The 16,055-nt window shown below is 43.2% G+C and overlaps 1 protein-coding gene across 2 annotated transcripts in view; it reads left to right on the top strand.

Moving 5' to 3' along the window:
• Positions 1 to 16,055, top strand: part of pcsk2 (proprotein convertase subtilisin/kexin type 2) — an 82,922-nt gene that overhangs the window by 34,415 nt on the left and 32,452 nt on the right. For both annotated transcript variants that reach the window (XM_064932476.1, XM_064932477.1), the window contains exons 7-8: positions 3,090 to 3,178; positions 4,995 to 5,170. In XM_064932476.1, coding sequence (XP_064788548.1) covers positions 3,090 to 3,178; positions 4,995 to 5,170 — 265 coding nt within the window. The remainder of the gene's footprint in view (positions 1 to 3,089; positions 3,179 to 4,994; positions 5,171 to 16,055) is intronic.

The following is a 16,055-nucleotide window of genomic DNA, read 5'->3' on the forward strand; positions in this document are numbered from 1 at the left end:
TCCTTCACCCAAATCCAGACATCTGATGTTCTGAAAGAGCTGCAAAATCCGGATCCCTCAAATCAGCTGGGCTAGACAATCTGGACCCTCTCTTCCTAAATGTATCTGCCGCCATTGTTGCATCCCTTATTACTAGTCTGTTCAACCTCTTTTTTGTATCGTCTGAGATTCCTAAGGATTGGAAAGGGGCTGCGGTCATCCCCATCTTCAAAGGGGGAGACACTCTAGACCCAAACTGTTACAGACCTATATCAATCCTGCCCTGTCTTTCTAAAGTCTTTGAAAACCAAGTGAACAAACAGACCACCGACCATTTAGAATTCCACCGTACCTTCTCCGCTATGCAATCTGGTTTCCGAGCTGGTCACGGGTGCACCTCAGCCACACTCAAGGTCCTAAACGATATCATAACCGCCATCGATAAAAGACAGTACTGTGCAGCAGACTTCATCAACCTGGCCAAGGCTTTTGACTCTGTCAATCACCGTATTCTTATTGGCAGACTCAACAGCCTTGGTTTCTCCAATGACTGCCTCGCCTGGTTCACTAACTACTTCTCCGATAGAGTTCAGTCTGTCAAATCAGAGGGCAGGTTGTCCGGTCCTCTGGCAGTCTCTATGGGGTTGCCACAGGGTTCAATTCTCGGGATGACTCTTTTCTCTGTATATATCAATGATATCGCTCTCGTTGCGGGGGGATTCTTTGATCCACCTCTACGCAGATGACGCCATTCTGTATACATCTGGCCCTTCTTTGGACACTGTGTTAACAAACCTCCAAGCGAGATTCAGCGCCATACAACACTCCTTCCGTGGCCTCCAACTGCTCTTAAATGCTAGTAAAATTAAATGCATGCTCTTCAACCGATCGCTGCCTGCACCCGCCCGCCTGACTAGCATCACTACTCTGGACGGTTCTGAATATGTGGACAACTACAAATACCTAGGTGTCTGGTTAGACTGTAAACTATCCTTCCTGACTCACATTAAGCATCTCCAATCCAAAATTACATCTGGAATCGGCTAACCTATTTCGCAACAAAGCCTCCTTCACTCATGCTGCCAAACTTACCCTCGTAAAACTGGCTATCCTACTGATCCTTGACTTTGGCGATGTCATTTACAAAATAGCCTCCAATACTCAGAAAATTGGATGCAGTCTATCACAGTGCCATCCGTTTTGTCACCAAAGCCCCATATACTACCCACCACTGCGAACTGTATGCTCTCGTTGGCTGGTCCTCGCTACATATTCGTCGCCAAACCCACTGGCTCCAGGTCTATAATTCTTTGCTCGGTATAGCTCCGCCGTATCTCAGCTCACTGGTCACCATAGCAACACCCACCCGTAGCACGCGCTCCAGCAGGTATATTCCACTCGTCATCCCTAAAGCCAACACCTCACTAGCTTTAAGTGTCAGCTGTCAGAGCAGCTTACCGATCGCTGCAGCTGTACATAGCCATCTGTCAATAGCCCATCCAACCAACTACCCACCTCATCCCCATATTTGTTTTTGTTTTTCTGCTCTTTTGCACAACAGTATTTCTACTTGCTCATCCTCATCTGCACATCTATCACTCCAGTGTAATTTGTAATAAATTGTAATTAATTTGCCACTATTGGCCTATTTATTGCCTTACCTCCTTACTTCATTTGCACACACAGTATACAGATATTTCTATTGTGTTATTGATTGTACGTTTGTTTATCCCATGTGTAACTCTGTGTTGTTGTTTTTGTTGCACTGCTTTGCTTTATCTTGGCCAGGTCGCAGTTGTAAATGAGAAATTGTTCTCAACTGGCCTACCTCGTTAAATAAAGGTGAAATAAAAAATATATATAAAAGAATCTCGCCACGTAGCTCTAGACATTAATATCTTTGGGCACTCATTGCTGCTGCATTACTGCAGTCCACAACATATACCGCCCAGACTAGTTATTGAGGAGATATATCATGGGAGGTAAGTACTGTGAGTTAGAAGATATTGTATGTTGCAATTTATTCCTGCATATCTGTATGAGTGGAAGTGAAGATTGGCTGATAAATTATGGATTCATTTCGTTTGATAGCTTGTCATCTGTAGAGTATTTAGACACAGTTTAAATGTACTCTTTATTTCGATGAGTAGGCAACCTTGCTTTACATTCCATTGATGTAAATCTACCTCGACAATGCACTCTGTGAGATCTTCTACAGGTATGAGAGATACACAGAGATACGGTGGCTAGATTGGCATTTGTCCACTCGCTCCTGTCTGCAGTGCTCACAGGGGCGACCTTATGTCCGATAGCGTCGTATCTTTCTCCCATCGCCAACTCAGACTTCATGACCCACTGCTGCCGAGGGCACCTCAAGGACTAGACGATTAAACATAGTGAACACCAACTACCCTCACTGCTCTCTACTCTCCACCACGTGTGTGTGTGTGTGTGTGTGTGTGTGTGTGTGTGTGTGTGTGTGTGTGTGTGTGTGTGTGTGTGTGTGTGTGTGTGTGTGTGTGTGTGTGTGTGTGTGTGTGTGGTGTAGCGTCGCCGCTGCTGAATTAGTGCAGTGTAGGACTCTGTGGCTAATTAGCTGTTTGTTTATAAATAGCAGACTTTCTGTGGCAAGGCATGCTGGGAAAGCCGAGAGGGCTCACTGCAGCTACCCTGTGGGAAGCCCCCACACACACAAACACACAGGCACATAGGCATGTGCACACACACACACAACGCAATTTTGCCTTCGTATGACCTTTTAAAATGCCATCTCCTCAACCAACCATCGGATTTTAATGCAAATCGGAGATTCTACCAATTTCCTATTCTTCTTTCGAATGAATGTGGTAGGAATTGTTGAAGCTAATGTTATCCAGGTGGCGCAATGGGCTGATTCCTCATTCTAATTCTTATTGATTTGTGCCCCAACCGGTAATTTGTGTCTTCCAACCGGTAATCCTATTCCTGGTAGACATAATAGGTTTACACAGAAGTCACAAAGTCTACAATAGGTGGTAAAAGAGCTGGTACATTGACCTAATACATCGATTCCCAATATGTTTTCCAACCTTAGCCCGTTCCCCAATCTATCTGTGTGTTTCTGTGTGTAGTCATGGAACAAGGTGTGCTGGTGAGGTGTCTGCAGCAGCCAACAACAACATCTGCGGAGTGGGAGTGGCCTACAACTCTAAGGTGGCAGGTATGTAGACTACTCTAATACTGTGGTAAATAACAGCTGGCTTGGATGTAAAAGTACTGGTGATCACAGTCATCTTTGAAAACTTGTAAAAGTGGCAGTCATATAATAACCTATCCAATGCTTTTTAACTTTAGTAGTAGATGTAGGAAGAATCAAGTTGGCTACATAGCCATTTTTTCCGCCCTTGTAGCTAGTGATAGCTGGTGACAGTGATCAAAGATTATCTACACGGAGGATACCAAACATTGGGAACACCTTCCTAATATTGAGTTGCACCTTCCCCTTTTGCTCTCAGAACAGCCTCAATTCATCGGGGCATGGACTCTACAAGGTGTCGAAAGCGTTGCACAGGGATGCTGGCCCCTGTTGACTTCAATGCTTCCCACAGTTGTGTCAAGCCTTGCACCTACTACCATACCACCTTCTGAATGGCACACATACACAATCAATGTCTCAATTTTCTAAAGGCTTAAAAATCCTTCTTTAACCTGTCACCTCACCGTCATCTATACTGATTGAAGTGGATTTAACAAGTGTCAGTTCAATCAGAACTGACATGTTGTCAATCAAAGGATCCGATAATTAAACTAGTACTGAAGGCATAAGCTACAGCTAGCGAGCACTGCAGTACATACAATGTGGTGAATAGTTGACTCAAAGAGAGGGAAAGACAATAGTTGGTCTTTTTTGAACAAATGTATTTATTTAAAAACAAATGTAGGAGAAACCGCAGAGAGAGAGACAGAGACAGAGAGAGAGCTATATTTCATTGTATTTTTTTTCCACTTTCACTTACTTCGCTAGCTAATGCAGCGAGCTTACTTATCCTACTCAAACATCTGGCTCAAACAGAGAGGAATGCTATTTATGTGTCACGGATGACTAGGAGTGGAAGGTAGGAATCAGGTGCAGAGAGCAGAGGGTTCAAGGACAAATGGCAATTTATTCCGGCACAAAATGATCATCAAACACTGACCAAATAAAAACACGGGGTAACACGGTCCGGAGCACAATAACACCTCCAACTCAAAACGTGAACACAAAATAATCACGCACAAACAAGAGCGGGATTCACAAGCTTAAATAGGCGAGCAAATCAAGAAAACATAAATAGCAACAGTTGCAACTAATAAGACTAAACTAACAGAAAAGGAAAAGGGATCGGTGGCGGCTATTAGGCCCGGTGACGACGACCGCCGAGCGCCGCCAGAACAGGCAGGGGAGCCAACTGTCGGCGGGAGTCGTGACATTATGTCAGCTATGTTAGTTATTATAATTATTATAGTCAAGCCATAAAGAAAATTCCCAGCTATCACATAACTTCCTGAGAACCATATGTTACTTAGAGCTTGATGAAAGTGTGGTTGTCTTATGGTTATATTGCATACAACCTTCCAACAACTTTGTGGGAATGTTGCAGGATAGTTGCTTGGTATTTTTGGAACCTGACAAAAAAACATTATTTTCTTGGTATTTCATTACGTTTCCTAAAAGTAAAAAAAAAAATACATTTCATTTCAATGTTGAAAACCTATAATTTCCATTCTCAGAGTGTTAATAAAACCTCCCAGGAAGACTTTCAAGGAACCATAATAAACGTTCTCAGAACCTCCCTGCAAACTAAAAATCAACATTCTCAGAACGTTTAAAAAACAATCCGATTTACCAGTCAGGAAATGTATGGTTTGTTCCCACAACCAATTCGAAACCAAATGTGCTAGCTGGGGAAATTCAGTCAACAGTGGCTTAGAATTGTAATAATGTGTGTACCTAACACTCTCTGTCTCTCCACACCTGCCGACTGTCCCCCCCCCAGGTATCCGCATGCTAGACCAACCCTTCATGACGGACATCATCGAGGCATCGTCCATCAGCCACATGCCCCAGGTCATTGACATCTACAGTGCCAGTTGGGGGCCCACCGATGATGGCAAGACAGTAGACGGACCCCGAGAGCTCACTCTGCAGGCCATGGCTGACGGAGTCAACAAGGTACTCACACACGCACATGCACACACACACAAACACAAAAACACTGGTCTAACTGTGGATAGCAGGGTTGTAGAGTACTTGTCTTACTCAGATAACTGGGTTCTTTGAATAGGCACACAGTATATGAGACTTGAGTCACAAAATTGGAAAAAGAATAGCTTTACACAAGAACAGCCTTGCTGTTAGACACTTTCAGAGACACCCTGGAACACACAGTTATTTAGCATACTGCCTGTGCCAGTGACAATTAGCTGCTTGATTAATCATAATACCACATGCAGAGGGGTAGTCTGGTCTGCTCTGACCAGATCTCAAGCAGCATTACTGAATAGGTGCAAAATGTGTTCGAAGCCTGGCTAAGATAAGCACAACTAATCAAGCAGTATTTCACTCAGCCTTCTAATATATATATATATATATATATATACAATATGTACACCATTACGTAGGTTAGGCAGGATGCACATTGTAAAACAACAACCCAGGATAAGAATCATTCAATTAGCATTTTTTCCATTGAACAGCCATGCATGTTTCCTCAATTTTCTTCAACAGTTAGGGAACACTTGTCACCCCCACTTGGTCCAATCACTTCACTCGAAACGAGTCACTTAGTTTGCATCTTGAGCGAGGCGGCTTCGTTTTGCAAATTGACGTGGATAATGGAAACAAATCACACGGAATGTTCCGGGACGGCGCTAGATATATGAGAGTGCTTGTTGGAGCGCCGGAGAAAGAAGCCGTGCACATATGTGATCTCACCGTATTTCAAACAGCACTTTGCAATGTAAATGGAAAGGGAGGTATAGATGTGGAGAGAGGGACACGTACGTAACTCTGGTGAACCTAGATCCTCCACAAATAAACAGAAGGGATTTGAGATGCAGACACCTCTCCTGCTAAATCTTCAACTGGAGTGGGATACTAAGTGTTTCATATCACCCAACTGGGCACAAACTGGTTGAATCAACATTGTTTTAACGTCATTTGTCAACATATTGTGATGTGGAAAATACTGTACATTGGATTTGAAAAAGGTAATCACCGAAAACTGTTGTTCCGAGGATGACATTTAAACCACAGAATTATGTCATTATGGTAACCAAATGTCAACATAGACAAACCTTTTACAACATTTGTTGAATTAGTACCTTGAAACCAGATTTTCTAAATTATATCTCATTCAGAAAATAAACTATAGGCTCGGCAGCACCTCCTACTGGATCTATCAACATCTACCCTTTGGTCTCCCACCCAAGGTTTTAACCAAGCCCAAACTTGCTCAGCTATGATATTTGTTAGTGACTATTACCAATGTACTATCGTGAGAATGATTGTTGAGCAATCCCCACTTAAAAAAATTATAGATTCACTGTTGCTTTCGAAGCCATTCCAAACGGTAGGTTTAAAAGAGCCAATTAAATGTGCTATTTCGTCCTCTAGCATTTGTAAAGTCATCAACAGCAATCACTTCAATTCAACCCAGAATTCAACTAAAAATAGACAATACAATAGGTCTAAGGTTTCAAGCTCTGATTTACATTTAAAATGTGATACTATTTAGTGATGTTGAATTGTGTGTCGTTGTCAACTCAACCAAATATAAACATTTGAAGGATCTGTATCTTCTGCTTGGAAAATTCCATCTCTGCCAATAGTTAGCCTGGCTTTAATTCCAGTTTGTCTCCAAATTAATCATTAGATGTACATCTCCATCTCAACCAAAAATCCAAGTTAAAGAGTAGGACTAAATTAAATCTTTATTTAAAAAGGAATTTAAAGTTTGATTTCATTTGATTTTGTCCTATTCTTTTGAGGACTAAGTCAGTGGTTACTGTAACTATACATTTCTTTTTATGTAATCATATAAAGTATGCATGTTCAGGATAGCATACAAATATCGTCACAGGTCTTTGGATCTTCACAATTGCTGCAATAATCTGTGCAGAATCTTGAACGGCATTGGTCATTTGAACCATGTACTTTTAATGTAATCTCAACTGCAATCCAGGTCATTTGGTTCTGCTATTAGATGAAGCACAGTGATAACATTTTCATCTGTTGTACAAATAAACAAAATATCTGGAATTTGTTTGTGCATTCAGATGGCTGAAAGCATAGTGATACACATTGGAATTTCAACTAACTTTTGCTGTCTTTTTGAGTGGGTGAGTCGAGGCTGTAATCTCTGTGATAAATGTCTCAACCAAATATTACCCAATGATCCATGTTGAAATGACATAGTGTGCCCAGTGAGAGCCCATTTGTCATCCCCAAACTGCTTTATGATATGGATATGTTGTTTGCTCTTTTCAATTCACATGGTGTATCTGTTTCGTATCTAATTGTTATGGTCGAGAAGAGAGTCACTATAATAGAGAGAGAGAGAAAAAATAAGATGGTTTGGAACAATATAATACAATACAATACCTTGTTCAGAGAACAGAGAATGCCCTCTTGGAACACTTAGTCCCCTTTTCTTAGCCCCTTTCTCAACCCGTTACTGAAGTGACCAACCAGTATGCTAATTCGGATTAGATTGGGATTGGGTTCGACAGGGCTCAATCAGATTTGTAATTTTACACCCATGGAGAGATTCCATATTCAATTGCATTAACCGGAAATGGAACTGACCCTGGCTTTGATGCTGAGGGTCAAGCTCAGTGGCTTTTCCACCACATTACCTCTCTGTATCCACTACTATGAGCTCAGTGGCTTTTCCACCACATTACCTCTCTGTATCCACTCCTATGAGCTCAGTGGCCATACATGTAAGGAGAGTAGAAAATGAAAGCAATCAAGAAAACTAATAGCATCCGCCTGGGCACACCACATAATTTCAACCTGGATAATTGGGTAATATTTGATTGAGACGTTGATCAATGAGATTAAATCAAATCACATTTTCTTGGTCACATACAGTACACATATTTAGCAGATGTTATTGTGGTTGTAGCGAAATGCTTGTGTTCCTAGCTCCAACAGTGCAGTAGTATCTAACAATTCACAACAATACACACAAATCTAAAAGTAAAAGAATGGAATTAAGAAATATACTGAAAAATATTAGGACGAGCAATGTTGGCCTGGCATTGACTAAAATACAGTAGAATACACTAAATACATATGAAATGTGTAAAACAGTATGTAAACATTATTAAAGTGTCTCGTGTTCCATTATTAAAGTGACCAGTGATTCCATGTCTATGTACATAGGTCAGCAGACTCTATGGTGCAAGGATGAGTAACCGGGTGGTAGCCGGCTAGTGATGGCTATTTAACAGTCTGATGGCCTTGAGAAGCTGTTTTTCAGCCTCTCGGCCCCAGCTTTGATGCACCTGTACTGACCTCGCCTTCTGTATGATAGTGGGATGAACAGGCCGAGGCTCGGGTGGTTGATGTCCTTGATGATCTTTTTGGCCTTCCTGTGACATTGGGTGCTGTAGATGTCCTGGAGGGCAGACAGTGCGCCCCCCCCCCCCCCTTGATGCGTTGGGCAGACCGCATTACCCTCTGGAGAGCCCTGTGGCTGCGGAAGGTGTAGTTGCCGTACCAGGCATTCATACAGCCCAACAGGATGCTCTTAATTGTGCCTCTGTTTGGCCTTCTTCACCACACTGTCTGTGTTGTGGAGAATTTCAGATTATCAGTGATATGTACGCAGATGAACTTGAAGCTTTTCACATTTTCCAATGCAGTCCCGTCGATGTAGATGGAAGCGTGCTCCCTCTGCTGTCTCCTCAAGTCCATTATCAGCTCCTTTGTTTTGTTGACTTTGAGGGAGAGGTTATTTTCCTGGCACCACTCCGCCAGGGCCCTCGCCACCTCCCTGTAGGTTGTCTCGTTATTGTTGGGAATCAGGCCTACTACTGTTCTGTCTTCTGCAAACTTGATGATTGAGTTGGAGGCGTGCGTGACCACGCACTCATGGGTGAACAGGGAGACAGGGGGGCTGAGCACCACCCTTGTGGGGCCCCTGTGTTGAGGATCAGCAAAGTGGTGCTGTTTCCTACCTTCACCACCTGGGGGCAGCCCATCTGGAAGTCCAGGAACCAGTTACACAGGGCACGATTCGGACCCAGAGCCCCAAGCTTAATGATTAGCTTGGAGGGTACTATGGTGTTTAAGGCTGAGCTATAGTCAATGAACAGCATTCTTACATAGGTATTCCTCTTGTCCAGATGGGAGAGAGCAGTGTGCAATGCCATGACGATTGCATTGTCTTTGGATCTATTGGGGCGGTTAGTAAATTGAAATGCATCTAGGGTGTCAGGTAAGGTGGAGGTGATATGATCCTTAACTAGCCTTTCAAAGCACTTCATGATGACAGAAGTGAGAGCTGCAGGGAAATTGTAATTTAGTTCAGTTACCTTTGCGTTCTTGGCGACAGGAACTATGGTGGACATCTTGAAGCAACTGGGGACAGCAGACTGGGATAGGTAGAGTATGTCTGTGAACCCTCCAGCCAGCTGGTCTGCGCATGCCCGAGAACATGGCTAGGGATTCCGACTGGGCCTGCAGCCTTGCGAGGGTTAACACGCTTAAATATCGTACTCATGTCGGCCACGGAGAATGAGAGCCCACAGAAGGTGTTTAGCTTGTCTGGGAGCAAGACGTCCGTGTCTGCGATGTGGCTGAGTTGCCCTTTGTAACCCATGATTGTCTGTAGACCCTGCCACATATGCATTATTTCTTTAGTGCCTTTTTGCAAACAGGATGCATGTTTTAGAATATTTTTATTCTGTATACGCTTCCTTCTCTTCACTTTGTCAATTAGGTTAGTATTGTGGAGCAATTATAATGTTGTTGTTCCATCATCAGTTTTCTCCTATCACAGCCATTAAACTCTGTAACTGTTTTAAAGTAACCATTGGCCTCATGTTGGAATCCCTGACGATTTCCTTCCTCTCCAGCAACTGAGTTAGGAAGGACGCCTGCATCTTTGTAGTGACTGGGTGTATTGATACAACATCCAAAGTTTAATTAATAACTTCACCATTCTCAAAGGAATATTCAATGTCTGCTTTTATTTTACCCATCTACCCATAGGTACCGATCTTTGCGAGGCATTGGAAAACCTCCCGGGTCTTTGCGGGGTAATCTGTGTTTGAAATACACTGCTCGACTGACCATACAGATTATTGTATGTGTGGGATACAGCGCTAAGGTAGTCATTCAAAAATCATGTTAAACAGTATTATTATACACAGAGTGAGTCCATGCAATTTATGTGACATGTTAAGCCCATTTTTCCTCCTGAACTTATTTAGGCTTACCATAACAAAGGGGTTGAATACTTATTGCCCCAAGACATTTCAGTTTTTCAGGTTGAATTGAAACAATAGCTGATGATGACTTTGCAAATGTTATATACTGTAGTACTAAATAAAATCATTGATGATATACTGTCTGAATGATAGGGTATGGTCAGATTTAATTTGCTCTGTTATACCTTTGCTCTGATGCCCAGCCTATATACAGTTGAAGTCGGAAGTTTACATACAGTGGGGCAAAAAAGTATTTAGTCAGCCACCAATTGTGCAAGTTCTCCCACTTAAAAAGATGAGAGAGGCCTGTAATTTTCATCATAGGTACACTTCAACTATGACAGACAAAATGAGAAGAACAAAATCCAGAATATCACATTGTAGGATTTTTATGAATTTATTTGCAAATTATGGTGGAAAATAAGTATTTGGTCAATAACAAAATTTGATCTCAATACTTTGTTATATACCCTTTGTTGGCAATGACAGAGGTCAAACGTTTTCTGTAAGTCTTCACAAGGTTTTCACACACTGTTGCTGGTATTTTGGCCCATTCCTCCAAGCAGATCTCCTCTAGAGCAGTGATTAAATTTACAAACGCCTGAAGGTACGTTCATCTGTACAAAAAATAATACGCAAGTATAAACACCATGGGACCACTCAGCCTTCATACCGCTCAAAAAGGAGATGCGTTCTGTCTCCTAGAGATGAACGTACTTTGGTGAGAAAAGTGCAAATCAATCCCAGAACAACAGCAAATGACCTTGTGAACATGCTGGAGGAAACAGGTACAAAAATATCTACATTTTTGGAGGAAGGAGAATTATGTGGATATATTGAAGCAACATCTCAAGACATCAGTCAGGAAGTTAAAGCTTGATCAAAAATGGGTCTTCCAAAGGGACAATGACCCCAGGCATACTTCCATAGTTGTTGCAAGGACAACAAAGTCAAGGTATTGGAGTGGCCATCACAAAACCCTGACATCAATCCCATAGGACATTTGTGGGAAAACTGAAAAAGCGTGTGCGAGCAAGGAGGCCTACAAACCTGACTCCGTTACACCAGCTCTGTCTGGAGGAATGGGCAAAAAAATTGTGGGAAGCTTGTGGAAGGCTACCCTAAATGTTTGACCCAAGTTAAACAATTTAAAGGCAATGCTACCAAATACTAATTGAGTGTATGTAAACTTCTGTCCCACTGGGAATGTGATGAAAGACATAAAAGCTGAAATAAATCATTCTCTCTACTATTATTCTGACATTTCACATTCTTACAATGAAGTGGTGATCCTACCTGACCTAAGACAGGGAATTGTGAAACTGAGTTGAAATGTATTTGGCTAAGGTGTATGTAAACTTCTGACTTCAACTGTATTGTTTTTTTTTTCTGATAGTGGATATAACATTGAAGATCTGATGTTGTTTTAAGGAACAAATTCAACATATTTTATATAAGGTTTGTGTATGTCGACATTTGGTTACCATAATGACATAATCCGGTGGTAGAAATGTTACCATTTTTTCAAATCCAATGTATTTTCAACATAAATTCTACGTCACAATACGTTGACAAATTAAGCAATGTTGATTCAACCAGTTTGTGCCCAGTGGGATACAGCTCTGGTATGTTTGTACAACCAGGAATGGCTCCCTCCCACATCTTTCCACATTATTAGCTCAACAGCGAGAGCTAATGAGTAAACAATTATAGTGCTTTGACTAAACCTGAGATTTGTTTTGGTTGGTTTGTGACACTAGCACTAAAATACACTATCTGTACTGTTGCTGGAGTGAATAAAAGACGGTCTTTCTCTCCCTCTCCAAAATGCATTTTTTTCCCCTCTAACATCTTTCCTCTGCACGACTCTTCAAACTCCCACCTCTTTCTCGCGTTCTTTATGTAACTGATTGTCAGCAACAGAGGATGAGAGCTAACATAGCACAAATATGTGTCAGGTATTAGAGATTGAGGAAAATAAACCACAAACTAAAAGCTTGACACTGGTGATTCTCTACATTATATCGTTATGGATGTCTCTCTAACAAGGTAGCTACAGGTCTTGGTATAAAAACCATAAAATATGATCATGCAGAGGCGGAAATAACTTAACCCAACTATGGAAGCTGTCAGAGAGCAAGAGAACATTGCTTACATCTGCTATGACAGGCTCATTGTCCACCTTCTCTCCCAAATGCCTGGGAGGAACGAGAGAGCCTCAGGCTCGGTAGTTTCAGCCTTACTTCAGACATACACATTTATGTTGTCTCCAATTTATATCTATCGCTGATAAACTACCAAGGAAAGGGCTAATAATAGCCCATATTAATATATGTTGCCTTAGAAATGGTGTTAATGAAATCATTAACTTGTTAACATCAGATAACATTAATAAACTTGCCATCTCTGAAAGTCACTTAAATCATTCCCTTGATGACACAGCAGTAGCAATACAAGGATATAACATCTACAGAAATGAATGCCTTTAGGTGGAGGTGTTGCTGTATATATTCAGAGCCTTATTCCTGTGAATTTTAGAGAAGATCTCCTGTCAAATGTCGTTGAAGTGTTGCGGTTGCAAGTTTACATCTAAAGCCTCTTTTTTTGGGGGGTGCTGCTATAGGCCACCAAATGCTAACTGTCAGTATTTGAATAAAACTGTATGTGTGCAATGCTTAATAATGTGTGTGATGTTAACATTTCCTGGGTGACCTGAATACTGACTGGTTAGCAACTAGCTGTCCTCTCAAGAGGAAGCTTGTAACTGTGACCCAAGAGGAAGCTGTAATATGACCCAGGTTATCACTCAACCAATTAGAGAGCATGCCAATAGTGTTGCATCTGTGACATCCACTTGTATTGATCATATCTTCACTAATGCTGCAGAGCTTTGCTCCAAAGCAAAATACATTTCCATTGGCTAAAGTGACCATAACATTGTGGAAATAACAAGAACAGCCAAAGAGTTGTACCAAAGGTTGGGCCTAAAGTAATTTATAAGAGATCATACAAAATGTTTACTCAGGATTATTTTGATGAAAATGTAAAGTTTGTTGGTCTGATGTGTATGAGAAAGTGAATATTAATACAGCACTGGAAGTATTTGTAAAATGATTCACACCAATTGATGACAAGCGTGCACATATTCAAAAACTAACTGTGAGAACTGCTTAAAGAAAAATGCGAAAGAGGTGGCAAACAAGTCAGGCTGCTCAACATACTGTAAATTGAGAAATGTTGTGACTAAACTTAACAAAAATTTGAATCAATAATATTACCAAACAAAAATAAATTACATAACACAATGGAAAAATACTTTGGATTACTTTAAATTATATCAGCTGCAGAAAACCCAGTTAATCTCTATCATTCGTTGAAGTTGATGGGTTATTTATGTTGCCAATCATTTCAATCACTATTTCATTTACATTACATTTACATTTAAGTCATTTAGCAGACGCTCTTATCCAGAGCGACTTACAAATTGGTGAATTCACCTTCTGACATCCAGTGGAACAGCCACTTTACAATAGTGCATCTAAATCATTTAAGGGGGGGTGAGAAGGATTACTTTATCCTATCCTAGGTATTCCTTGAAGAGGTGGGGTTTCAGGTGTCTCCGGAAGGTGGTGATTGACTCCGCTGTCCTGGCGTCGTGAGGGAGTTTGTTCCACCATTGGGGGGCCAGAGCAGCGAACAGTTTTGACTGGGCTGAGCGGGAACTGTACTTCCTCAGTGGTAGGGAGGCGAGCAGGCCAGAGGTGGATGAACGCAGTGCCCTTGTTTGGGTGTAGGGCCTGATCAGAGCCTGGAGGTACTGCGGTGCCGTTCCCCTCACAGCTCCGTAGGCAAGCACCATGGTCTTGTAGCGGATGCGAGCTTCAACTGGAAGCCAGTGGAGAGAGCGGAGGAGCGGGGTGACGTGAGAGAACTTGGGAAGGTTGAACACCAGACGGGCTGCGGCGTTCTGGATGAGTTGTAGGGGTTTAATGGCACAGGCAGGGAGCCCAGCCAACAGCGAGTTGCAGTAATCCAGACGGGAGATGACAAGTGCCTGGATTAGGACCTGCGCCGCTTCCTGTGTGAGGCAGGGTCGTACTCTGCGGATGTTGTAGAGCATGAACCTACAGGAACGGGCCACCGCCTTGATGTTAGTTGAGAACGACAGGGTGATGTCCAGGATCACGCCAAGGTTCTTAGCGCTCTGGGAGGAGGACACAATGGAGTTGTCAACCGTGATGGCGAGATCATGGAACGGGCAGTCCTTCCCCGGGAGGAAGAGCAGCTCCGTCTTGCCGAGGTTCAGCTTGAGGTGGTGATCCATCATCCACACTGATATGTCTGCCAGACATGCAGAGATGCGATTCGCTACCTGGTCATCAGAAGGGGGAAAGGAGAAGATTAATTGTGTGTCGTCTGCATAGCAATGATAGGAGAGACCATGTGAGGTTATGACAGAGCCAAGTGACTTGGTGTATAGCGAGAATAGGAGAGGGCCTAGAACAGAGCCCTGGGGGACACCAGTGGTGAGAGCGCGTGGCGAGGAGACAGATTCTCGCCACGCCACCTGGTAGGAGCGACCTGTCAGGTAGGACGCAATCCAAGCGTGGGCCGCGCCGGAGATGCCCAACTCGGAGAGGGTGGAGAGGAGGATCTGATGGTTCACAGTATCGAAGGCAGCCGATAGGTCTAGAAGGATGAGAGCAGAGGAGAGAGAGTTAGCTTTAGCAGTGCGGAGCGCCTCCGTGATGCAGAGAAGAGCAGTCTCAGTTGAATGACTAGTCTTGAAACCTGACTGATTTGGATCAAGAAGGTCATTCTGAGAGAGATAGCGGGAGAGCTGGCCAAGGACGGCACGTTCAAGAGTTTTGGAGAGAAAAGAAAGAAGGGATACTGATCTGTAGTTGTTGACATCGGAGGGATCGAGTGTAGGTTTTTTCAGAAGGGGTGCAACTCTCGCTCTCTTGAAGACGGAAGGGACGTAGCCAGCGGTCAGGGATGAGTTGATGAGCGAGGTGAGGTAAGGGAGAAGGTCTCCGGAAATGGTCTGGAGAAGAGAGGAGGGGATAGGGTCAAGCGGGCAGGTTGTTGGGCGGCCGGCCGTCACAAGAAGCGAGATTTCATCTGGAGAGAGAGGGGAGAAAGAGGTCAGAGCACAGGGTTGGGCAGTGTGAGCAGAACCAGCGGTGTTGTTTGACTTAGCAAACGAGGATCGGATGTCGTCGACCTTCTTTTCAAAATGGTTGACGAAGTCATCTGCAGAGAGGGAGGAGTGGGGTGTGGGGGAGGGGGAGGAGGATTCAGGAGGGAGGAGAAGGTGGCAAAGAGCTTCCTAGGGTTAGAGGCAGATGCTTGGAGTTTAGAGTGGTAGAAAGTGGCTTTAGCAGCAGAGGCAGGGAGGAAAATGTAGAGAGGAGGGAGTGAAAGGATGCCAGGTCCGCAGGGAGGCGAGTTTTCCTCCATTTCCGCTCGGCTGCCCGGAGCACTGTTCTGTGAGCTCGCAATGAGTCGTCGAGCCACGGAGCGGGAGGGGAGGACCGAGCCGGCCTGGAGGATAGGGGACATAGAGAGTCAAAGGATGCAGAAAGGGAAGAGAGGAGGGTTGAGGAGGCAGAATC

Source organism: Oncorhynchus masou, chromosome 23 (assembly GCF_036934945.1).
Source record: "Oncorhynchus masou masou isolate Uvic2021 chromosome 23, UVic_Omas_1.1, whole genome shotgun sequence".
Taxonomy (NCBI): domain Eukaryota; kingdom Metazoa; phylum Chordata; class Actinopteri; order Salmoniformes; family Salmonidae; genus Oncorhynchus; species Oncorhynchus masou.